The following is a 27,011-nucleotide window of genomic DNA, read 5'->3' as shown; positions in this document are numbered from 1 at the left end:
TAGACATATGCTGAAATTACAGTTTGTATAAAAATGTGTGAGTGTGGATGTTTTCCTGATTAGGAATGTTTAAGAGGTTACAATATTCCTTTGTCTGAAAATCTGTCCGTTAAGAAAAAGAACTGTCTGCTGTGTGTTGTAGCTCCACCCACTTCTCTGTGTTAAAGTAAAAGCATTTAACCCCTTTGTCTTGTCGGGGATTTTGGAAGTTTAAGAATGTGCAAATAAGATTGTGCCCTCAGAATGAAAAAAACCTATTACAATTTAAGTTAAGCTGGAGTGTAAAAACTGAGAAGAGCAACAAAAAGTTTGTTTAATGAAAGATTAAGTTTCAGTCTAAGATCTAACCTTGAAGTTATGAGGTAAATTAACCTATTAAAACCAGACTTTCATTGTGGCCACAGTGAAATTCTGGTTGATGTAAATTGGTGTAGTCCGAATTGAATAAGATAACTCCACTCTGCAAGAATATCTGATAGTGGCAGGTCCCTCTACAATATTTAATTGACTATGGTACTGGAAGCCTTATAGAAGGCGGGACTAGAGTTAAACCTTAGAGAGGTATAGGTAGGGAAGGATGAAGTAGTCTACCTAGGATACATAGTGACACAAGGGAAGAGACAAATGCCCAAAAACAGATGGGAGGGGCATTAGGACTGGCTGCGTGCTTTGATTGCTCGCAAGCTTCTAGGGATGGCAGCAGGAAGGGACCGCGCCAGAGAGGGGAGGGGGATCCAAGGATGTTTGTTGACGTATTGGTAGGGGGCCGACAGTGAAAAATTGTTAATAGACACAGGAGCCACAATCTCATTGACAGACTTACCCTTACCCCGAACGAAACTTTCAGTTAATATAGCAGGAATCGGTGGACGAAGAATCAGGGCTTATAAGAGCGAAACAGTCTTACTAGAAATTGGATGTATAATAATACCTACACAGTTGTGGGTATGCGAGAACACGGAAGGAACAATCCTAGGGATAGATATACTGCGAGAAGTAGGAGCTTTAGTCGACCCTAAAGCGAATGAAGTGTACTGGCCCCCAGATTATAAGCCAAACAAACAGGCAGGCCCGGGAAACAAAGTAGAAATGGCCCAGCCTATACAGGATTTGATCAAAGGGGGGGTAGCCAAAGGAAAATGTGTAAACCTATATAGATAGTCGGAATGCCTTTGGGGTGGTGTCTGATTACATGATAGCGGGAGTAGGCAGGGATATATGACACCAGGAGAAGACCCGTAAGAGACAAGAATATAACCAAGGAATTAGAAGGAACCTCTCTCCTACCCAAAGAGTGCATAATAATAAATTAAAGCACACGAGAGGATGGGCAGCTAAACGAGCAATTGAGAGAGGGAATCTGACCAATGAAGCCCAAATGTTCACGTTGAATCAAAGTGTGAAACCACAACTCTCTTTCAGTCAGGGATGTTTTTTTGGGTTGCGTGAAGTGACGCAATAATGTTTAGCTCCACCTTCAAAAGCCTGCGAAGGAGTTAACCCTTTCCACTGACAGCTGTTTGAGTTCACCAAGTAACAACTTCAGTATTACTGAACAGAATTTAAAGATATTGGACATTATTAAATGTAAATTTCTTAATGTTGAGTTAATATTTCCCCACAGTGATAGAAGGAAAATTAGGATTTGATAAATGGAAGTTATCTTATAAACTAATTGCAGCACCGTCTCAAACGGCAGGGAGACTGCTTGGGAAGCTGTCCTGTTACCCAAAGATAAATCTGGACAGATAGTTAGAGACATGAGGCCAAAGACCAACAGATTATACGGGATCGAGAACAGGATACACGGGACGACCAGAAGGAGGTCTTAGCAATAGATAGCAAAGTGATAACAGAAATAATACCAGCCAAACCAGGGCTAGCACCCAGATGGTCAGGACCTTATGAAGTATTAATGAATAATGACACATGTGCTCATGTAGATGGGTCTGGAACGGGTAAAGGAAGGTGGAAACACTGGACTCAGTTAAAAATATATAAGAAAGACAATGAGTAAACCAGAGATGGTGCCCTTTTTGACAGAGTGAGGAGTATACTAGAAGATATAAAGAATGGGAAGGGGAGTTACTACATATATCAATGATAGGGCTGTGTATGATGATAATAGGCTGTGTATGATGATAATATTATATGCCATAGTTTGCATCTTCAGGTATGTCTGGGGACAGAGCCACAGAACAAGAAATGAACCAGATGTACAGCACTTCGAACTGATAAAATGGATAAGAGCAGAATAATTCTAACTGGCTGGTGACGACCAGCCCCCTTTTTGTAATTACAGGAACATTGGACGTCCGGAATGAGATGGAGCGTCCTCGCCTTGATTCTAGGGATAAATATAAGTATTGCCATTATCGAGGGGGATTAGTAATAAGGAGAACACAGGATGAGGTGTATTTTAGTGTAGCACATAGAGTTACTAAGCTTGCCATTAATATGAGTACTTTTGAGATACAAAACAAACCTGGAACTCCCTGTGGGTAAAACAATTAGAGGATCCACAGAAAAAAATCTATCTTACAAAGATGTAAGAAACGGGAGTATTGGAAACGACAGGAGCAGGGTATGCGGCCGGGTTAGCAACAGTCAATAGCTTGGACATAGAAGGAGTAAACGAAGGAGTAGAAGAATTACAAGCAAAAATAGAGAAGTTACTAAAACAAGCTACTGGAAATAGCCAGCAATTGACACTGGCAGGGAAACCAAACAATAATGCAATTGTCGGGGGTGGAAGAGATAGTAGCCCCCCATGCAGAAACAATCAATACAATTATTGATAGACTTAATAATGCTTCTCACCAAAACAATAAGGAACTAATATGTGCCACGTAGGGCTCATGGCTATTGTCGAATGCTCAGCATAATATGAGGCAAATAAATAATGGACAGATCCCTGATTGGATTACTAATAAGGATCTGGAACCTTGGATTGACACAAATAGAAGCTTATGCAAAGGATGTAAAATGGGACAAGTATACCGGGCAGGTGATTGTCTGACCCCATGGACTAAGATGATTGGCTTTGTACTGGCCATCCCACAATTCCCAGAAGGGGGACAACTCCGATACGACGTGATTAATATAGGAGAAGTACAAAGGGAAAGTGGGTTAAATATCATGATGTCCCTACCAAGACACTTTGGGAAAGGGATGAAGATAATAAACAGAAGAATGAAACCTAAAGGGGGGTGGTAGTGGACGGGTGCCACCACAAGGGAAGGACATGGGTGTGCACACACCCCCCCACCGAGGGAGACACATCCGAGTGCGGATTTGCGAAAATTACCAATTGCACCCTCGAGGTTCACCCAAGGGGATACACCGGACCTGGGTAGCATCAAGGAACAATGGGACCTGTTGTGTCACCACAATTGAACAGAAATATGAATATCAAGATATGGCTTATACCATTCCCCAACCAAACCGTTGTATTGGTCTAAAGATACCTACACAGATAGGAAAACCTGGTCATTTGATAATATGAGACTTACTAAAAAGGGTTGAAACTTATGTCATACCAGAGCCCAAGGCAATTCCTAAGTTAGAGGAAGCTTGGCAGAAGTTACGGCAGGAAACAAAGGAAATTTTAAAGTACTATCATAAAATAGAAGAAGGCTTAAAGAAACAACAAAAAGACATTAGTACAACATTAGAGGAAACTCACCCACTTCCTCATATTTTGACAATTGGGGATCAGGATGGTCGGGGACTTTGGGCGCCTCGGTGGTACAAGGCATAATGATATTCCTCTTGATTGTTATTCTGATATATTGTGTATTTTTATTTCTCCAGTGCCTTTGTGCCAGAATGAGTAAGGCCGAAATTGGTGCGGTGAAGGAAGTAGAGCCTGAGGAGGGGCAGGTAGCGATGTTAAGAATGGACAACTCCCCCGCCTCTCCAAGGCAAATGGTGTAAGACGCGATGGGAAGCCCTGAAATTATATGGGATTAATTGGGCATGGTAATTAATGACCGGGCCGGCCAACCGTAAGATGGAGGTGGCAGAAGGAGGGTGGTGAATGAGGATTGGTGTGTGATGACAGTCTCGAATTGGCACGTCACACACCCCACGTGGGAATGAGGGACAGGCTTGAGCAGAAAAGCCTCAACCATTAGTGTAGGGTCTAAGGGGCCCCGGGAATGGTTACACCGGACGGAGTGCATAAAGGAAAGCCCACCCTAAAGGAAAGACCACCGTAAAGGAAAGACCACCATACCACAGAGGGGGAAGTCGGCCTCCAAATTGATAAGATATATATACATGTATAACCTAAACTGGTAGAAGGCCAGGGAGTGCACGCTCTGGCAGACACCAGGAAGTGGAAATACATGTTGACCTGTTTGGAGCAATTGTCCAAAGGTCAAAAGGGGGGACTGAAGTAAGATATTAAAAATTGGATTTAATAAGGAAAAACAAACCAGGATTCATCTGTAACACCAATATACAAAATGGAGGGAATAGGTTAATTCGTGCTCCGAGTTGAACAATAGAAGTCTGTAAAAGTTGTATAAACCCAGATAAGGTTTAAACAGGACTACGGGTTAACTGCTGAGAGATTAAAACTGTCAAAACAACCCCTTAGAAAGAGGGAGAGATATATGGGTTCGGCCACGCAAGTCGACACCCTTGCACTTAAGGGTTTGTTAAGTGTGAAGCTCAATAGGGTTCTATTCTTTTAACTAACTAAAGTGTTTTTGCTCTGTAGAAATAATTTAAGAGAGAGAGACAGAAAATCTGCGGATTGCCCGCTTTGGAAAGATCTACTATCTTAGAGAAATACTTAAAAAGACCAAGCCATCTGACAACAGCAAATGGACGATCGTAAAGTAATAAAGTTGAGGCCCCTGGGTCATGAGAAAGTAACAGGACCAACCGATAACGAAATGTGAGATTTGTAAGCGACTGGAAGAATGGAATGTCACGGTTTTATAATTACAATTTAACTATAATTCTGTATATGCTAATAAGCTTATCCCCGCCTTTAGGACAGGGCCTTAATTTTTGTATAACTGTGTGCACCTCAAGAGATTCGGTGGAGTCGGAGCCTTGTGTTGGGACGCAAGAGCCATAGCTCCCCAGGCCTGAATAAACCGTTTTTACTTCAATTATTGGGTTTGTCTTTCTTATAACAAGCCAGTGTTGTTGACTTTGTATATCACTTAGTCCACACTTTGGGGGCTTACATCACTGTTACAAAAGCAAAATACTGCGGATGCTGGAAATCTGAAATAAAAACAGAAAATGCTGTTAATACGCAGCAAGTCAGGCAGCATCTGTGGAGAGAGAGAAACAGAGTTAATGTTTCAGGTCGATGACCCTTCGTCAGTGTTCTTCCCCAATAGTGAACACATTTATTGTCTCCATTTTTAAAATTAAAAGTGCTAAACATGTACTGATTTAACACTCCAGTGGGATTCAAATCTAGCCTATAAATTAACTGGTCAAAGTGGTAGGCCATGTGCCACTGTAGACCAGGTGATTAGGGTGTGGTATAACTCCAGGCTAAAGATGATGATTTGGCTCATCCTCTGTTCAGAAAGGCCCTAAAGTTTCCCCCACTGCAGCATCCATTTGGTTCTTAAAGGATTCCAGGGTTTCCATCTCTTATTACTCTTATCCAGGAATCTATTCCATGTATTGATTACTCTGGGGGGGGGGGGGGGGTGTGGGTGGGGGGGTGCGGGTGGGGGGGGGGGGGGTGGGTGGGGGGGGGGGGGGTGAACTTCCTGATACCTGTCTTAAATTTCTACTTTTTGAACCTATACCCCTTTACTGTTGCAAGTAGTTTTCTCGATTTACCTTTTCTGTACTGTTTATCATATACCTCTCAGACCACCTCTCGGATACTGTGCTTTAAGGCTGAGAATTATATCATCTTTCCTCATTAACCTAGACCTTTAACAATAGTGATTATCCTTGTGGCTCTTTCTGCCACTAGTGATTACCCTTGTGGCTCTTTCTGCTACTCTTTTGGCAGTTGAATATCCCCCTAGTGTTTCATTGACCATATTGTCAGTAGTGTGTGGTACGGTGTGATCTAAATCCAGTTTACACCTATCATTCCTTGTTATCTATTAACCAGGACTACAGGGGAGGTTGGGTAGGTAGAGAAAGAGATTAAGCCCATTGCATCAGAAAAAGTAAATTAGAAATGGAATTGATAAAGGCTTTTTTGCTGCTCTTATTTCCTGACTACAAAAACTACTATAACAAATTGGGGAGTAACTGGGGAAAGGGGAGAGATCTGAAACAGGAGAAAGTGACTTGGATTTTTATCATCTCCAAGTCACAATAAGTTTTAATCTTTTTGCAAATCACTCTTGTAACTAAGGTAGTACATTTTATTTATTTCTCCTCTTGCTTACCGGCGTAAATCTTGGACACCTTACCCAAGTGAATATCCTTTGAGTCTAGATAGTGTTGGACTATTTAACCATGGGCAACCAAGTTAGATCCTATCTTTGCTGATGCTCACAAATATTTCCAGGAGTGGTTCCCAGTCAGCGATTGGGAATGGGATTTTTTCCCCACCTTAACAGGAACTTTGTAGCATCCCTACCATTGCCTTACTTGGGTTCAGATGATGCAGGAGATAGGGTTTGTGACTTTTATGGCTTGTATGATGCAGGTACAAACTAGATAAACTCATTGGACATGGTGTGAAGCAGCACTATTAAGAGGGATAGACATTTAACTTCATCTCTGACTCATTTACAAAATGCAGTGTTTTCTTTAACCAATGTTGCTGATTCCCATCATTTTGCCATTTAACTTTCAGACAGGCAGCTGGTTACTGTGTAGTTTGGTTCAGTATAATCATCTGTCTAAAGAATTTTACCTGCCAATGTCTTGCTGCAGTATATGAAAGATTATATCATTTTGATGCTTCTACATCAGCCTGTAATGTGAATTGGAAAGGGGTGGCTTGTTGCTGTCCATAAGTGGGTTAAACTATACAGGAAGATTTCTTACCGAGTGCTCACTTTACTTTTGTGGATAAAGGCATGGATTTCTAAAATGTAACTTAAAAAAACCCAAAACAATCATTGCTTTTAGAATTGACTTTTAATTAGAAATGAAATGTAGTGAAACATGAAGCCACAGCAAGATTTGCATACCCATCTAAACAAAACATTAAAAAAATCTAATGTAGAAATCATCAATTGGATCCTGTTAAATGGTTACATTAAAATTTCTATAGAAAACTTTTTAAGCAAGAAAAAATGATACCTCAAGGCATTTCATTATTCTGCATTTGAATCAAATTTTAAACAGACAATTTTTAGTGGTCCTGAAAATCTGATTTTAAAAGAAAATGCTAGAAATGTACAGGTCAATGACGTCTGAAAGAAATATGCACGTATGTTTCAGATTGTTACTCTTTATCAAAGTTGTGTGGGTATTCTGATGATTAATCACACCCCAATCCGTTAACCTATCTTTCTCTTTTTTCAGATGTTCATCATGCCGCTGTACACTTCTACCATTATCTGTTTGTTATCTTTCAATTGATTTCATTTCAAATCATAATGCATGCTGATGCTATGAGGTACCATTGGAATCAACTTGAAATATTGAGCACCCTTGAGACTAAACGCACACAACTGAGGAAAAGAAAGTTAAACTTGGTTCAAGGTTACACATTCAATTTAAACTACCAAGAATTACATACCCTTACCTAGAGTAAGAGCAATTCCAAGTTTAGAGCAGAGGGTGCAATAGCCATTTGCCCAATTATTTGGAATTTAGTTTTCTGTTTGGGGTTTATCTATAGTTATTCAGTTTCTAAAATGCAACTTTTTAATATTTTGCAGTGCATTATTTTTGTTAAGTGGAATAGAAAACCTGTTTTGTGCCACAAAACCTAATCAAAATGCAGTGCTTAACATATCAGGGTGAAAACTCCACCACAGACTGACAATATTAAAACGATTGGCCATTAAACAAATGGCAGGAAGTGGCTACGATACTCATTTCAAAATGGCTGGATATGTACGATACTGGAGAACTGCTGGGCAGCCGGTCACAATTATTTCCCTATGCCCATCATAGAGAGAGAATGTATAATCGTTCTTTATCACAGCAAAAAGAGGGTTTGAAAAGCGATAACTATGGACAGAAAAATGACTCCCAGCAGACCAATGTATCCATAGGAACCATTTATTCTTTTCTCTGGCACTGTGAAGAAAAAGCAGATAATGTAGTTGAATCAAAGTACATAATGTAAAACAAAATATGGTTTCATTATTTGAGATAGCTAACACTACTTGCAACTAAAGAGTATAAATTGCAGGTTTGATGTGGTATATCAGAGTTATAAATAAGTATAAATATTGGACCATTTTTTCCTTTTTTTGTGGACGTAGGAGTAGGAGTTTCATAGTTTGCTAAATTATGGTCCAGTGAACTCCATGCGCCCTTCACTGTTTGTAGGCCAGATGCAGAACAAGGGTGGGGGGGAAGGAATCAAAGGCTTCAGAAAAGCTCGTGAAGGTTTAGGGGGGCAGGGAGAGAAAAACAAGTCGGGGCAGAGATGACAATCAATTAGGTAGACCTGGAGAGGGAAAACGAATATTTAGGTAATCAAAAGAAAACAACCACCGAAACAAAGTGCTGGAAATACAAAACCAGTTAGTATCTGTAAAGAGATAAAATAGGTTATGATATTTCTGATGTGTAAGCCTTCATCAGAAGGGAAGACGGATAAATGGGCATTTTGGTAAGGTTGGAAAAGGGAGAGAATCGACAAATACACCAACTGGGGGAAGGGAGTCAATGGGTTAAGTGATCCGTAAGCTGCTTAATAAGACTTAATTGATTAAAAGATTATCTGTGACATGATGCAGAGATAGGAATGTGCAAAGAGTAAGGTGTGAAAAGACAGGAGAGGCCACATGAACAAAAAGTGAGAGACAATAAGCAAACATTGAGAGAGGAATAAGGCTGCAAATGCAACAAATCTGAAATTACTACAGAAAACACAAGTCATGGTGGAAACAACATCAGCGACTTGCTTTGCATAGCGTCTTTAACATAGAAAAAGTCCCAAAGCACTTCGAAGAGGTGTAATCAAAAAAGATGGAGGGGTGACCAAAAGCTTTGTCAAAGAAGTCGGTTTTAAGGAGGGTCTTCAAGAGGGAGGTGGAGTGGCACAATGGTTTACGGAGGAAATGCCAGAGTGTGGGGCCTAGCCAGCTGCTAATGTTGGGGTACAAGGGAGGGGGAGGTGCAAAAGAGCCCAGAGTCAGGAATAGAGAGTTTGGTGGTGGGGGGTTTGCAGAGACAGGATGAGAGGGGCAGGGCCATGAAGGGATTTAAACATGGGATGAGTTGATCAGAGAGCTGGCATAGATTTGTAAAGGGTAAGTCCGGTCTAATGAACCTAGTTGAATTTTTTGAGGAGACAACAAATGTGGTAGATAAGGGAGTATCTATGGATGTTATATGGACTTCCAGAAGGCATTCAACAAGGTTAAGAGACTTAACAAAAATGAGAGTTCATGGAATTGAAGGCAATCTATTGGCTTAGATAGGGAATTGGTTAGGAGAGAGTAGGGATAATGGGTGGGATGTGGTAGTGGCGTCCCTCAGGGATCTGTACTGCAGTCTTGGCCTTTCACTATATATTTATAAATGACTTGGATGTAGGAATAGAGAGCCATATATCTAAGTTTGCTGACGACACTTAAGTTAGGTGGCACAGCAAATAGCGTAGATAGGAGCAGAAAGTTGCAAAGGGACATTGATAGATTAATTGAGCAAAACGGTGGCAGATGGAGTTCAATGTGGGAAAGTGTGTGGTCATCCACTTTGGACCTAAGAAAGATAGAACAGAGTTTTCTAAATGGCGAGAAGCTAGAAACTGGATGAGCAGCGAGATTCAGGGGTCCAAGTACAGATATCACTAAAAGCTAGTGGACAGGTACAAAAAATAATTTAAAGGCTAATGGAATGTTGGCCTTTATCACAAGAGGGCTGGAATACAAAGGGGTGGAAGTTATGCTACAGCTGTAGAGCACTGGTTAGACCCCATATAGAGCACTGTGTTCAATTCTGGGCACCGCACCTCAGAAGGATATATTAGCCTTGGAGCGGGTGCAGCACAGATTCACCAGAATGATACCAGGGCTTAAAGGGTTAAATTGAGGAAACATTGCATTGACTAGGCTTGTATTCCCTTGAATATAGAAGATTAAGGGGTGATCTAATTGAGTTGTTTAAGATGATCAAAGGAGTTGATTGGGTAGATAGAGAAATTATTTCCTCTGGTGCGGGAATCCAGAACAAAGGGGGTATAACCTTAAAATTAGAGCTAGGTCATTCAGGAGTGATGTCAGAAAGCACTTCACACAAAGGGTTGTGGAAATCTGGGACTCTCTTCCCCCAAAAAACTGTTGAGGCTAGGGGTCAATTGATAATTTCAAAACAGATTGTTAAATCTTTGTTAGGCAAGGGTATTAAGGGCTATGGAACCAAGGCGGGTAGATGGAGTTAAGACACGGATCAGCCATGATCGAATTGAGTGGCCTACTCCGGTTGCTACGAAAACTTTAAATTTGATGTGTTGAGACGCTGGGAGCCAATGTAGGTCAGCAAGAACAGGGGGATGGGTGAGCAGTACATGATACAGAATAGAATACACGCAGCAGAGTTTTGGACAAGTTTATGGAGGATGGGAGGTCACCCAGGAGAACAAAACAATAGTTGAGTCCGGAGGTGACCAAGGCATGAATGAGAATTTCAGCAGTAGATGGGTTGAGGTATGAGTGGAGGTAAGTGATGTTACAGAGATGGAAGTAGCTGGTCTTGTGTGTCATAAGGCCCATATTAGCTTTTCTGAAGCTGTTTGTCAGTTTTCGAGGTTAGCACATTTGCATTGTTATGTAATTACTGACACCAAAATACTTCACCAAAAGAATTCTGCTCTAGCTAAAGACACACCGCATGTTTTGATTGTGAAAAACATCTATTGCATTTCTTGTTAATACTGACTCTACACGTCAGTTTGTCTTGGTTGATAATGGCTGCCTCTGTTGGGAGATGGGTTCATAACTCCTTTCCAGGGCTTTAGCATTTTCATGCTGGAGAGGTTATCCTCCGGAAGAGACATTAAACCGAGGTACAGTCTGCATGTTTCAGTGGATTTGGTGGACGTTAAAGATCCCTTGGCATTAACTGAAGAGGAGTAGGGAGCTCTACCAGTGTCCTAGCCAAAATTTCCCCCTCAACCAAAAAAGCCAAAATCAGATTAACTCGCCGTTCATCTCATTGCTGTTTGTGGAAATGGCTGCTGCATTTTCATTGGACCTCAAAAATAATTTATCACAAATGAAGGGCATTGATACTTTTCTGAGACACGGTGAGTTTTTGTGATCTGGAATGCGCTGCCTGAAAGGGTGGTGGAAGCCGATTCAATAGTAACATTCAAAAGAGAATTGAATAAATACTTGAAGGGGAAAAAAATTACAGGGCTATGAGGAAAGAGCAGGAAGTGGGATTAATTGGATCGCTCTACTGAAGAGCCAGCACAGACACGATAGAATGATACAGCACAGAAGGAGGCTATCATTCTATGTGATACAGAAATGCATGTCTTTCTCTCCCATCAATATTAGGGTACTTTTAAATAACATTGTTAAACACATTTATTTATCTATGTAATTTGTTTTCTTCTAAAATATAAAATATTTGTGTAGAAAAAGGGAATTTGAATAATACGTACCCCCTGAGTAACATCCCCATGCATAAGTAAATTGGCTGGTTACCCAGATGATACCAAGCACAGAAGCAGTGATCTGTGAAATATTAAATTGGATTATTTTATTGTTCAGTATGTGTAATATGAAAAAAGTTTAGAACCCACAATGAAGGATATCATTAACAAATAAAATGAATGGAAAATACTCAGTAAACTAGGTTTTGTGCATATCTAAAATTAATACTTTGTTCTTCTGCAGAAAATGGCTGTTCAGCATACACCAAAAGTCACTGCACTTCAAAGTACGTAAAGCACTTTAAGATGTTTCTAAGATGTTATGCAAATGGTAGATTTTCTTTTTAATTTATATATTTCTCATAAATATAAGATAGTCACTAATAAATCCAATCGGGAATTCATAGAAACATAGAAGATAGGAGCAGGAGTAGGCCATTCGGCCCTTCGAGCCTGCTCCGCCATTCAATGAGATCATGGCTGATCATCCAAATTCAGTACCCTGTCCCTGCCTTCTCCCCATATCCCTTGATCCCTTTAGCCTTAAGAAATATATCCAACTCTTTCTTGAATATATTTAATGAACTGGCCTCCACCGCCCTCTGTGGCAGAGAATTCCACAGGTTCACCACTCTCTGGGTGAAGAAATTCCTCCTCATTTCAGTCCTAAATGTCCTACCCCTTATCCTTAGACTATGACCCCTGGTTCTGGACTCCCCGACCATCGGGAACATCCTTCCAGCATCTAGTCTGTCCAGGCCTGACAGAATTTTATAGATTTCGATGAGATCCCCTCTCAATCTTCTAAACTCCAGTGAGTATAAGCCCAATCGATACAATCTCTCCTCGTACGTCATTCCTGCCATCCCAGGTATCAGCCTGGTGAATCTTCGCTGCACTCCTTCCATGGCAAGAACGTCCTTCCTCAGATAAGGCGACCAAAACTGCACACAATACTCAAGGTGCGGTCTCACCAAGGCCCTGTACAACTGTAGCAAGACACCCTTGTTCCTGTACTCGAACCCTCTTGCTACGAAGGCCAACATACCATTTGCCTTCTTAACCGCCTGCTGCACCTGCATGCTTACCTTCAGCGGCTGGTGCACAAGAACACCCAGGTCTCTTTGCACTTCCCCTTCTCCCAATCTATTGCCATTCAAATAATAATGTGCCTTCCTGTTTTTGCCACCAAAGTGGATAACCTCACATTTATCCACATTATAGTGCATTTGCCATGTTTCTGCCCAATCACCTAACCCGACCAAATCGTACTGGAGTTTCATGACATCCTCCTCGCAGCATACCCTCCCACCCAGCTTTGTGTCGTCTGCAAATTTGGAGATATTACATCCAATTCCCTCGTCCAGATCATTAATATATATTGTGAACAGCTGGGGTCCTAGGACCGATCCTTGCGGTACCCCACTAGTCACCGCCTGCCACTCGGAAAACGACCTGTTTATTCCAACTCTTTGCTTTCTGTCCGCCAACCAGTTCTCTATCCAAGTCAATACCTTGCCCCCAATCCCATGTGCCTTAATTTTGCACGCTAATCTCTTATGCGGGACCTTATCGAAAGCCTTCTGAAAGTCCAAATACACCACATCCACTGGTTCTCCCTTATCTATTTTACCAGTTACATCCTCAAAAAATTCCAGTAGATTAGTCAAGCATGATTTACCTTTTGTAAATCCATGTTGACTTTGTCCGATCCTGTCACTGCTTTCCAAGTGCTCTGCTATTACATCTTTTATAATAGACTCTAGCATTTCCCCACTACCGATGTCAGGCTTACCGGTCTATAATTCCCCGCTTTTTCTCTGCCACCTTTTTTGAATAGTGGGGTAACATTATCTACCCTCCAATCCATGGGTACTGTTCCAGAGTCTATCAAGTTCGGGAAGATGACCAGCAATGCATCTACTATTTCTAGGGCCACTTCCTTAAGTACCCTGAGATGTAGATTATCAGGCCCTGGGGATTTAGCGGCCTTCAGTCCCATCAATTTTCCTAACACCATTTCCCTACAAATACTGATTTCTTTCAGTTCCACCCTTTCATCAGACCCTATGTTCCCTGGTATTTCTGGGAGGTTATTTGTGTCCTCCTTTGTGAAGACAGAACCAAAATATGTATTTAGTTGGTCTGCCATTTCTTTGTTCCCCATTATAAATTCCCCCGATTCTGACTGCAAGGGACCTACGCTTGACTTCACCAATCTTTTTCTCTTCACATATCTATAAAAGTTTTTACAGTCAGTTTTTATGTTCCCTGCAAGCTTACTCTCATATTCTATTTTCCCTTTCTTAATTAATCCCTTTGTCCTCCTTTGTTGAATCCTGAACTGCTCCCAATCCTCAGGATTATTGCTTTTTCTGGCCAAATTCAGGAGAAACTTCTTTAACTAAAGAATGGTAAGAACATAACTATGTAGGTCAACCTGCTTAATTTTACCCCTACCCTGTCCCAAACAGTTTTCTTTCAGCAGAAGGATGAGGCAGTGCATGTTCAGACTTGTCCATGGTCTGTGGGAGGTAGCAAGATGGAAAGTTAATTTTACTCTGTTCCAGGGGAAAATATGTCACTACTGCAGGAATAATCCCCTCTGTGAAACTGAGGCAGGCACAGTTGAGCAACAGTGAACCCAAGGATTAATTGAAATGCATTTTCAGCAAGATAAAGTTATGTCAATCAGGTAATTTGTTGAAGAATCAGTTTTTTGCATCAATGCACTTATAAACAAAGTTAAATTATGTATTAATTCTTTCTAAATTAACTTGCTCTTTGTGGAAACAAGACCGTGTTAGTTACAAACTCATATGAACTATACAGTCCTTCGGATAAAAGCTGTAGGAGTTATCCCACTCTCAGTACTGTGGAACTAGTTACCGTACTGTCTGGAGAGCAGCATGGAAAAGGACAACACAGATTATTTATGGCAGAATATTTCCCTGAGCTACAATGCCGTATCCTCGTCCTTACCGGATAGACAACTCCAGCTATCAGTTGGAAGATCAGCCACTGAGGATATATCTCCAATGTGTTTTGATGTGCTCGTTGAATGCAGTTGAATATTGGCTCTTTATCACTGTACATGGCTGGATACTGGAAGGAAATATAAGGTATTATTACAAAGCTAATAGATCGACTGCATGACCCAATTCCAGAACTGTGAATGTTTCAGCTTCCAAAGTCCATTGTTACAGACAATCAATGGGGAAATTAATCCAAATAAATTTGACTTCAACTAAACTGATCCCAGATTTCCATGAATGCTTCAAATTATGTTGCAGCGCTCACTAACTAGAGCTGTATTTTAATATACTTTGTAATTTACTGATCAAAGACCAAAGAGAGAATTAAAACAATATCTTCCAACTAAAACCCTTTTCCTCAACCCTAGAAATAACAATTCCTATGAAAATTGCAGTTGCTCATTCATAACCTGTTGTACACCAACCACTACTGTAAGAGTAGTCACGCTAGCTGAAATATTAACAGTGGCCCTTAATTGCATAACATAAGACTTAAAAGCACCAACTACGAGTAAAAGAGAAAATTGCTGTGACTGGTCTCTAGTAGATTAATGATGGGAAATTCCTGGAGCAGACTGTCCTTTATATAAACAATAATAAGAGATTAGTCTGGCAAAGGGGAATCCATGTTCTGTGGACTGTAAGAACCTTATAAATGTAGATTAGTAAAAACTGAAAAAGAAATATCCAGTGCCATGGAGGAACTCCAAGTCCCTATAATTAATAGTATTTGTCCCAAGAATTGTCTTTTAATTGTGTTTACATGCAAAATAATCAATGTTACCTTATGAAAAGCACACGCTGGAAACTGTCCAGAATGTGTTTGGTTAAAAGCTGGTCCAAATGGCATGTTAGCTACTAATCCTAATACTCTTAAGTTAGTTGCAGTTAATGTACAGAGATTTCTTGATTGGAGATCGTTCATTCCCAACTGCAATGGTATTTCACCATGTATTCTGATTTACCCAATTATTTCACACCATTACTGAATTATTTGTAAGAATTTTTCACGTTGTATAATGGCTGGCTCTAGAGTGCGGTACTGCAGGAGTGCTGCACAGTCAGAGGTGCTGTCTTTCAGATGAGACATTATACTGAAACCCCATCTGTCCTCCTAAGATGTAAAAGATCCCATGATACTATTTTGAAGAAGAGCAGGGGTGTTCTCCCCGGTGTCCTGACCAATATTTATCTTTCAACCAACACCACTAAAACAGATTATCTGGTCATTATCACATTGCTCTTTGTGGGAGCTTGCTGTGTGCAAATTGGCTGCTGCGTTTCCTACATTACAACAGTGACTATAACTTCAAAAAGTACTTCACTGGGGCATCCTGAGGTCATGAAAGGCGCTATATAAATGCAAGTCTTTCTTACTTTAGCAGCATATTGATGCATCAATGGCTCACACTTGTATTGTTAAAAGTATCTAATTTTTTTTGGGTGGAGTAAACTTGTATTCATCGAGATCAGGGTCATCAATGCTGGGGACTAAATACTTTTTTACTTTGGCATCCTGTGCCAGCATCAACTAGTCCTGTGCCAGTTACAACATAAAACTAGATGCAAAGTAATGAATGCTCCCTCTGATCAGCTACAAATAATGTACTTCAATCCTATTCTCAGAAAAGTACCGGCAACTCTGCCAGTGTGGCATTTTCCATGCCAGCTATCTATCTAGTCTCTGAGTAACACTGCCATTTTGGTTTCAAAATCACAGACAGTTTTTGTGTTGTGTATATAGAATCTTGCAGCCCAGGAGGAGGCCATTCGGCCCATTGTGCCTGTGCCGGCTCTCTGAAAGAGCTATCCAATTAGTCCCACACCCCGCTCTTTCCCCATAGCCCTGCAAATTTTTCCTTTTCAAATATATGTCCAAGTCCCTTTTTAAAGTAACTATTGAATCTGCTTCCACCACCCTTTCAGGTAGTGCATTCCAGATCATCATAACTTGCTGCATTAAAAAAAAAAATCTCATCTCCCCCTTGGATCTTTTGCCAATTATCTTAAATCGGTGTCCTTTGGTTATTAACCGTCCTGCCAGTAGAAACAGTTTCTTTCTATCTACTCTGTCAAAACCCTTCATAATTTTGAATACCTCTATTAAATCTTCCCCGCAACCTTCTCTGCTCTAAGGAGAACAATCCCAGCTTCTCTAGTCTCTCCACATAACTGAAATCCCCCTCATCCCTGGAACCATTCTAGTAAATCTCATCTGCACCCTCTCCAAGGCCATGACATACACCCACTAGGAAGTGAGTTGAAACTCGTTTCATTTAGGACTCTTAAAGGTAACGTGGTTTAGCAGATTTACTCCCATCAGTCTAGACTGGATTTGAACCAAGACCCAAAGTAAAGTTATATACAAAAAATGATGTCAGTAGTGATTATTATGAACGGAACAAATGTAGTGTCTGCTGTGACTCAATTTTGTGCTTGCTGATTGATCCAACTTGTTTGATTGACAATACTGTCAATAGGTTGGAGATGTGATAGAAAACTACCCAATTTCTGAACTTTCCAATTACTCCAACACATTTCATTGACAACACTCTGGTGCAATGAGGTGGAAAATCTGACAGAGGTCCCAGTAATGGGGATGGGTGGAATGATTCCAAAAAAAAATCCAGACACCATTACAATTCTTTATTAAGCCTGAAGTAGTAGTTTTACACACACGTGCCTATTATTGAAGTCAGTGATATTTAAATTAATCCTGGAGTCTATGCCAGTCAGCTCTCTGAGAAGCCTACCTTTACCAAAGTCTGCCAATGAACTTCCAAAATTGCCCATGATCCTTCTGAGCTGTCCAAGTGGCTTACCTCTAGAAAAGCTTGCCAGCGGATTTTAAAGGCAACCCCATGATGGACTCAAGTGTCAGCTAATGAACTGTACTCGATTCCCATTTTTGTTTTGAAACATCACATATTTGCTAGTAAATTTTTAAAAACTTCAGAAATCTCAGTGTTATTTATTTGTAAGTATACAAGTGTGCTCACATTTAAATGGTTTCATAAGGGGTAGACATTTGGGCGGTAGTGCAAAACGGGTGGTATCGTATTGGCTGCCTGCTATACTCTCCGACCAATATTCAGTTCCATTGACCTCAACAATGGCGTATAACTGGCGGCCAATGCGATAAAGCCCATTTTGTGCTACCGTCCATGACAAATTTCTACCCCATAATGTTTTATATTGTGCAGAGAAAGCATTTACACGAAATTATCTAAATTGTTTACTTTTCTCTTTCTTGTATAGTTTTTGCTTATTATCCTGTCTACAAAAAGCCACTCTAACTGGACATTTTTACCTACTTGATTCACGTTGCTTCTGTGTGGGTTCCCAGTCTAAAAATCTTTTTACACATGCAAATTGTTTAACTCAAATTAAACATTCGTTTAACTCCAACTTCAAAAAGCACACTAACAAGGTTCCCACTAAGGTATTATTGAATTTAATTTGTCTACTTATTTAAAATGAAAACAAGCAATATGCATGATGGCTGAATATACAATGTATGCATCTGTTTTATAGGAACAGTTGATTTGGTGTTATCAGCTTATCAATGTTTTGTTATTAAATCATATTTATGTAGCTCAGCCTTCAACATTATTTTTCTCATCCATAATCTAATATTTAGAATATGGGTGATTAAGGGGATATGTTATGGAGAGGTTTACGTTTTATTTTTATTTAAGTCAGAATAGACAACTCACCAGAAATAAAGTTACAAATGAGTTATAGTCATTCAAGAGTGGGCTATCGTGGGGCAGGCACACTTAAGAATGTCATTTTTACTTTCTTTTAATTCACATAAACTGTATCCCATGTCCTTTCCCTCAACTTTATTAAGGTCGTTTAATTTGAATTGTACTTAAAAAATGTAAATAATGGGTCTAGGTAGGCTTGTTTGTACTCTGCTGGGCCATAAACTTGCACAGCAGAACTAATGTACACGATTGCATGTCAGTAGCAGGTACAGTTTAAGTAGGATCGATGAAATGGCAGCGGAGAAAAGAATTCCACAAACTTTGTTTAATTTCAGAGTCAAGAGAAAGCAGCTGATGGCAAAGAAGCTGTAGAATGTACTGACAATTGGCCAGATGTATGGATATGTCAAAATCAGAGAGATGTCCTCCTTGAATAAATTTGCAACACGTATATAGGATGTTGAGCCTACAGGGCTGTGTCACTAAGAGTATTCAAAACTCAAGGCGTATCATTGTCAAGTAACTGGTGAAAAAAATTGCACAATACACAAATGTAGAACCAGATGCTAAATTAAGAACTTTGAGAAAGATGTCAGAACAAACAAATTTTAATTAACCCACAAAATAGCAGTCAAAATTCTGGAGCAAAGTAACAAAACAGGAAAAACCTGTCTATAGAATGCTTGCATCAAAAGTGGGTTTCATCACACAGACTTTCCACATTTTTTAACACCTGGCCAGCAATGATCAGCTATATTTGGACCATCCAGGACTGCATTAGGGTTACAGTTGGGGTTAGTTAAACTGCAGGAAATAAAAATACTAAATCTGTCTCTGACTTTTTGTGAAAGCATACACATTTGACTGATTACTGATAATTGCCTAGTCAGTTAGCTGCCCTGCTCTCAAACATTGAACAATGATTCAGTCAAGTGTATGTGGTAATCAAGGAGTGGTTTTCTTCATCTCAAACCTATTTTCCCTGTTCTCAATGATAGTGAGCTAACAGGATTCCAACCTTCTCCCACCCACCCTTGATCAGCAGGGATTCTGCTCCAACAAAATGCCTCTAATCTTTTTAAGCATTATTCTGAAATTAACAGCCACACAAAGTACTTTGCAGAGAAAACAGGTTTGCCAAGTTAATTTTTTTTTCCACAAACAATCTTTTATGGCTGGAACAAGATCAGCCTTTGAGCTCGACCACGGCAAATGCAGTCGTGGGGCCCTGAACGCACAAGAGGCCTTTGGCACTGCTTGTCAAACCTTTCAAACTCAGTGGGACCGTGAGGAAAAAATCTAATTTAAATTTCAAACCTTGTGAAATAACAGTGGGCATTTAATAACTGCACCGGAAAGAGTGAATTAAAAAAAAAAGAAAAAAAAGCCTCAGCAGAGAATGAAGTTAAAAAATAATAATAAATAACTAAAACCGTTTAACCTGGCGGTCAGGAAATCTGGAAAATGTCAGCCGGTTACAGTCAGGCTAATTAACAATCTTAATCACAGCAAATCTTGGCAGGGGATCACTTGGGCAGGTAGAGAGAGAGAGAGAGAGAGGCCTGTGGCGATGGGGGTGGTTTATTTTTGTCTTACCTTGACATTGTATTTCTTCCTGGCAATGACCACTTTGATTCCCAGGTAAGCCAGCATGACCCAGCTGTAGACGAAGACCAGGATCACGTAGCCGAAGTGAGGGGGGATGAGCTGGGTCGGGTGGGGGATCAAATTCTGCTGGGGGATCACGTACTGCATTGAGGCGGCGGGGCCCGACACTGACGGAGCCTCAAAAAAGACTTGGGGGCCAGGCCAGCAACAGCGGCAGAGCCCGAGGCCCATGTAACATTTGCATATTGAATTATCATTGGCCCGCAGGCATCTGTAAGGAATACCTATTATATTCACATGTGATCACATGCTGAGTTGTCATTGGCCTGCAGGCATCTGTAAGGACTGCTATTGTTTAGAAGACCCAGTAGAGGTCCTAACTCCATCTTGTCCACGCGGTGCTGTATGAGTGAGTAAGGTCACAGACCTGATGCTTCATAAAAGAGTTTAAACTGTAATACTCCGTTGTCCTGCAATTTATTATTTTTGTACAAAGCGTGCAAAACAAGACAGCCCACACAGGGCAACCTCCTGGGATCAGGGCAGCGCCCCCTCCCTCTGCCACTGGCGCTACATCTCAAAGTACCACCTCTGCCTCTTGCCTCTTTTGCTGCCATCAAATAAAAAAAACTGTAACTCAACAAAAAAAATTACATCAAACGAAACTCAACGCGTTAAATTTAAAATAAAAAAAACAGAAAATTGCTGGAAATACTCAGCAGGTCAGGCAGCATCTGTGGCGAGAGAAACAGAGTTCACGTTTCAGCTCGATGACCCTTCGTCAGAATAACATTAAATTAAAATTAGGCTTCCAGGGATGGGGTGGGGGGGTTGATGATGCACTCCCGTCCCCGCGGCGCCCGCAGGTCGCGGGAGGCCTCGAGCGTGCCGGCCGACGCCGCATGCTTCCCCCATCTCCCGGGCACGAATGTGGCCGCGGAAGGGAGGCAGGCGGTCTGGCTGAACGACAGCACCCCCTCGCCCCCCCACTCTCGACCGCCCGCTGCCTGGACCAGTTAATGGCCACTTTGGCCAGGCCCGGGAACAGTCCTACGAGAAGGTGTCCCCCTGATCCACCCGCTCCCCTCCGCACTGGGTGACCAAAGATCAGGAGCGTGGGGCTGAAGTGCAGCCAAAAAAATCGAGGAGCAGCCCCTTCAAATAGTGGAAGAGGGACTGCAACCTCTCACGCTCCATATATACATGGAAAACGGACTCCTCTAGGCCGCAGAAAAAGCAGGCGACCACTGTGTGTGTGTGTGCACCTGATTATTCTCCTTCTCTCTGTCCAGGTGAAAATTGTTGGTTTTCTCTCTCTCCCCCTCAGTTTTTAAAAAAATTTAAATTAAAAAAGACTTGCATTTATATAGCACCTTTCACGACCAACGGACGTGCCAAAGCGCTTTGAGATACTTTTATTTGAAGCGCAGTCACTGTTGTAATGTGGGAAACGCAGCAGCCAATTTGCGCACAGCAAGCTCCCACACAAACAGCAATGTGATAATGACCAGATGATCCATTTTAGTGATGTTGGTTGAGGGATAAATATCGACCCAGGACACTCCCCTGCTCTTCTTCGAAATAGTGCCATGGGATCTTTTACATCCACCTGAGAGAGCAGACAGGGCCTCGGTTTAAAGTCTCATCTGAAAGATGGCACCTCTGACAGTGCAGCACTGGAGTGTCAGCCTAGATTTTTGTGCTCAAGCCTCTGGAGTGGGACTTGAACCCACAACCTTCTAACTTAGAGGCGAGGGGGCTACCAACTGAGCCACAGCTGACACCTTTTATTTTTATAGTCTTTCTTTTATTTAAATAAAATTCCCAGGATTGTAAATAAGAAGGGTTTGGTAATAAATCAAGTCTTCCAACAAGAATTTACATAGAAAAGTGCAAGACAGAAAAAGACCAGCTGCTCCATCTAGCCTGTCCAATACAGTTGTGATTACAATAGAATTACATACATGGAATGAACAGCACAGAAACAGGCCAGTCGGCCTAACTGGTCCATGCCTGTTTTTATGCTCCGCATGCAGGGCCAGCCTTAGGGAAAATGGCACCCTGGACGAACTTGTATTTTGGCACCCATTCTTTGAGCTTAAGTATGTAGTAGTAGTTTCAGAAATAAAGCTGTAATCTCAAAAGTTTTTTTATAATTTACTAAAAAAAATACGAAAGAGGAAATGACAAATTCAATTCAATTATATTCAAAAATTAAATGATATAAGTCATAAAAATAACATTATAGCTGAGTGAAAAATAAAGTAAACATTAAATTAAACACTAAACTAATAAATAACAATAACAAATAAAAAACTTTGTTCACCAAGATTCCAAAACTCAGAAGGCCACTCTGCGTGCCTTTACTCCCCCAAACTCTGATATTGCTCTAGAATTCCCTCGCTAAATCTCTCTGCCTCTCCACTTCTCTTTCCTCCTTTAAGACACTCCTTAAAACCTACCTCTTCGTCCTAGCTTTTGGTCATCTGCTCTAACATCTCCTTACATGCCTCGGTGTCAAATTTTGTTTTTTCTTTTGATAACGCTCCTATTACGCGAAAGGCGCTATATAAATATAAGCTGTTAACTTTTAAATTTCCGATCATAATCACATTGCCTTTTCGTGTCTTACGGGAACGGTAACCGCCATTGGAGGACAGCATCATGGCTATGCTGTGCCAAGTCGGCCAAGTCTAGACTTCAACTCCTCCAATCCTTCAACCCTGAACATGAGGATGAGAATTTTAGATTTGAGGCATTGTGGGACCAGGAGCCAATGTAGGTCAGCAAACACAGGGTGATGGGTGAGCAGGATTTGGTGTGGGATAGAATACGAGCAGCAAAGATTCTAATGAGTTGAAGTATAGAAGGTGGGAAATGGGAGACCAGCCAGGAGAGAATTGGAATAGTTGAGTGTGGAGGTGCCAAAGGCATGGATGAGGTTTTCAGTAGATGGGCTGAGGTAGGAGCGGAGGCAGGCAGTGATAAGGGGGTAGAAGTAGGCTGTTTTGTGGTGGAGAGGATATGAGGTCAGAAGCTCAGTTCAGGGTCAGATAGGATGTTGAGGTTGCAAACAGTCTGGTTCAACCTGATATACTGGCCGGGAAGGGGAAGCAATTGGTAGCGAGGATACGGGGGGGGGGGGGGGGGGGGGGTTTGATGATGGATTTGGTCTTCCTAATGTTTAACTGGAGGAATTTGTGATTCATCCAGGACTGGGTGTCTGACAAGCAACCTAACAATACGGAGGCATTTGTGAGGCCAAGAGAGGTGGCCTGGGGCTAGAACTGGGTGTTGTCAGAGAACACATAGAAGTTGACCCATTGCCTTCAGAGGGGCAGCATGTAGATGAGGATGAGGAGGGGGCCAAGGATGAATCCTTGGAGGACTCCAGAGGTAACAGTGCAGGGGTGGAAAGTGAAGCCATTGCTGGAGGTGCTCTGACTACGATCAGATAGGTAAGAGTGGAATCAAGGCAGCCCCACTGAGCTGGCCAGTTGGAGGAGGATGATGTGGTCGACCATGTCAAAGGTTTTATAGAGGTTGAGGAGGACAAAGAGAGATAATGCACCACAGTCACAGTGACAGAATATGTCCTTTGTGGTTTTGATTAGGGCTGTTTTAGTGGTGTAGAGGGCCATAGACTTAATTGGAGATTCAAACTTAGATTTGCAGGAAAGATGGGCATGGATTTGGGAGGCGACTGCATCGTTCAAGAACTTTGGAGAGAAAAAAGAGGTTAGAGATGGGGTGGTAGTTTGCAAGGACAGAGCAGCAGTGGTGGTGTTATGGCCTTGCAACCTATGCAATTTGACGGGGCCCTGGGCCAGTCAGGAGGCCTGAGTGGATCCAGTAAAAAGACACCCGATGGGCAACATAGCACCGAGTGCAATCAGGAGGGTTATTTAATTTTTCTGCAGAGTCATTGTATAATTAAATAGGCCCAGCCTTTATATTGTTTAAAAAAAATATTTGCTTCTGTTAAAGGAAAGAGAATCATAGGCGCTTGGTCCCAGTGGCAGAGTTCGTGGGAGTCTGTCTGGGATGGGAGCTCTGGTCTTTGGGTCCTGGCTGAACTTCAGGCACTGATTCTGGGGACAGACTTTCACTTTAGGGTTGCTGATACTGTGCTGCTAGTGAGTGTAGGGGTCTGTTTCTGGGGTCCCATAGGGCAAGGTGGGAGTATAAACAAGTTGGCAAGAGAGATCAGGACAGAGAGAGAGAGAATGAAAAGGAGTGCAATCCCCTCACATGTTGAGGTTGGGATACAATTCCTCTCTCACTCTGGGATCAGGGTACAGTTCCCCCTCGGGTAAAGGGGGATGAGTTACGGAGTGAAAGTGTCAGTTACTGAGAGAGTGCGTAAGCTTGAGTGTGTGTGAGTGAATGTGAGAGAGAGTGAGCAAGAATGTGAGAGAATGAGTGAGTGGGAGTGAATGAGTGAGAGCGAGTAAGTGAATCTGAGAGAAAAAACAGTGAGTTACTGAGTGAGAGGGAATGAGTGAGTGAGTAAGAGATTGAGAGAGAAAAGGAGTGTGATTGAGTGAGTGGTTCAGTAAACGACTGAGTGAGTAAGCGTATGAGATTAATGGGGTGTGAGAGGGTGAGTTACTGAGTACGGGTGAGTGAATATGAGAGTGACTGAGTAAGAAAGTGAATGAGTGTGTGAGTCAGTGAGTGACTGTGAGTGAATACGAGAGAATTGTGCATCAGCGAGTGAGCGCAGTAGAATGAATAAGAGTCGTAATCCAGGGGACATGCAGTAGTCACCTTCTCATCTTACCCAGTCACTTTCCCCACTCACCTTCCTCAACAGTCATGACTGAAGTGAGAAAGGAGAAGACAAAATTTAGTTCTTAAGCTGCAAGTACCACTTGACTGCTCAGATATTATACAAGACTTCACTGCACAAAAAGATAGTTTCTGAGTTGTCATACCGCTCATATACTGAAATAACATTGGTTTTTCAAGACCTTTATAATCGTTCAAAGTCAGTTACTCTTGTGTTATATATTGCCTATCGTTTTATCAACTATTTTTATATTACCTATTACAAACATGCCTTTTCGCAGTTGTACATGTAAGGATTTACAGTATTGCCAACTCTCGCGAATCCAACGCCTAAATTTCGAGATTTAAAAATACGCCGATTTGTGCTTGTGTGAAAAAAATGTGATTTGCGCATGCGCGAAAAAATATATGACAATTGATATTATTAGTGAAATCAGCTAACAAGTCGAGTGACGTGACAGCGGGGCCACCGATCCACCTATTCCTGTTCCTATTTCTTATGTTCTTGTGTTCTTATATCTGTAATCAATTAGAAACGGTCAAATGCGCTTCTTGTCCGGGAGCAAAGGTTCGCAAGGGGTCAGGTCGGGAAAAAATAGTAACTCATGATTTCTATGCCAAATCTCATGATCTTTAAGATCTTTCTCTTGATTTATGAGACGGTGGGGTTAACATTATTCGATTTTTCGCCACATTAAGTAAGTAGTACCATTGTCTAGATGATACAAAGATAGGTGGGAAAGCAACTTGTGAAGAGGACACAAAGAGTCTGCAAAGGGATATAGAAAGGTTAAGTGAGTAGGCAAAAATTTGGTAGATGGAGTATAATGTGGGAAAATGTGAGGTTATCCACTTTAGAGACTACAAAATGCTGTGGTACAGAGGGATCTGGGTGTCCTCGTACATGAAACACAAAAAGTTAGTACATGTTGGTACAGCAAGTAATTAGGAAGGCAAATGGAATGTTGGCCTTTATTGCAAGGGGGATGGGGTATAAAAGTAGGGAAGTCTTGCTACAACTGTATGGGGCACTGGTGAGACCACACCTGGAGTACTGCGTGCAGTTTTGGTCTCCTTATTTAAGGAGGGATATACTTGCATTGGAGGCAGTTCAGAGAAGGTTCACCAGGTTAATTCCTGAGATGAAGGGGTTGTCTTATGAAGAAAGGTTGAGCAGGTTGGGCCTGTACTCATTGGAGTTTAGAAGAATGAGAGGTGATCTTATTGAAACATATAAGATTCTGAGGAGGCTTGACAGGGTAGACGCAGAGAGGATGTTTTCCCTCGTGGGGGAATCTAGAACTAGGGGCATAGTTTCAGAATAAGGGGTCGCCCATTTAAAACTGAGATGAGGAGGAATTTCTTCTCTCAGAGGGTCGTAAATCTTTGGAATTCTCTACCCCAGAGAGCTGTGGAGGCTGAGTCATTGAGTATATTCAAGGTGGAGATAGACAGATATTTGAGCTACAGGGCAGTCAAGGGTTATGGGGAGTGGGCGGGAAAGTGGAGTTGAGGCCAAGATCAGATCAGCCATGATCTTATTGAATGGTGGAGCAGCTCGAGGGGCCAAATGGCCTTCTCCTGCTCCTATTTCTTATCTTCTTCGTGAAATGGAGGGGCCCAGCAAGGTAAACACTGCTCCTGTAGTTGGGATGAGGATGGGTTTTTTGAGGAGGTGGGTGATTATTCTGGTTCTGAAAGGGAGGGGAAGAGTACCCAAGAGAGGGAACAATTATAAACTTCTTAGATTTTAGAAAGAAAAACTCAAAAGTAAGGAATAAATAAAGTTTAAAAAATGTTAATTGTGTAAGGGATGTTGTCTGACCAAATACAAAACCCAGTACCACAAACAGAAAATGCTGGCAAGTGAGCCGAAGGATCCACACCTAACTCCCCTGATGCTGACGGATCTCTTCAGTATCTACAAGTATTTTTTTTACTCTTCTTTTGTTGATTGACGTTAACTTTGACCATTCATGCGTCGAATTGTCAAGCAAGGTGGGGGAGGGGGGAGGGGGGTCCAAGGTATGATTGACAGCTGTATTGACCAATAATAAGAGGCTCGGCGCCCAGTGCTTTATAGGCAGCCCGGGCCAATAAGCCAATAGAAATGGCGATTGCTAACAAAGAGCC

The 27,011-nt window shown here is 41.6% G+C and overlaps 1 protein-coding gene across 1 annotated transcript; it reads right to left on the bottom strand.

Annotated features, from left to right (window-relative positions):
* Positions 1 to 7,049: 7,049 nt before the first annotated feature.
* Positions 7,050 to 20,337, bottom strand: mgst3b (microsomal glutathione S-transferase 3b). The gene is made up of 4 exons (XM_085962644.1): positions 20,076 to 20,337; positions 14,717 to 14,839; positions 11,744 to 11,816; positions 7,050 to 8,199 (listed from the first exon to the last, which is right to left on the bottom strand). The coding sequence occupies exons 1-4, from the start codon at positions 20,316 to 20,318 to the stop codon at positions 8,099 to 8,101; spliced, it is 540 nt and encodes a 179-aa protein (XP_085818770.1). The 5' UTR covers positions 20,319 to 20,337; the 3' UTR covers positions 7,050 to 8,098.
* Positions 20,338 to 27,011: the final 6,674 nt, after the last annotated feature.

This window comes from Somniosus microcephalus, chromosome 20, assembly GCF_052327205.1.
Source record: "Somniosus microcephalus isolate GS21.2 chromosome 20, FLI_Smic_1.0, whole genome shotgun sequence".
NCBI lineage: Eukaryota > Metazoa > Chordata > Chondrichthyes > Squaliformes > Somniosidae > Somniosus > Somniosus microcephalus.
The sequence above is the reverse complement of the archived record's forward strand: the minus strand, read 5'-3'. Positions and strand labels throughout refer to the sequence as shown.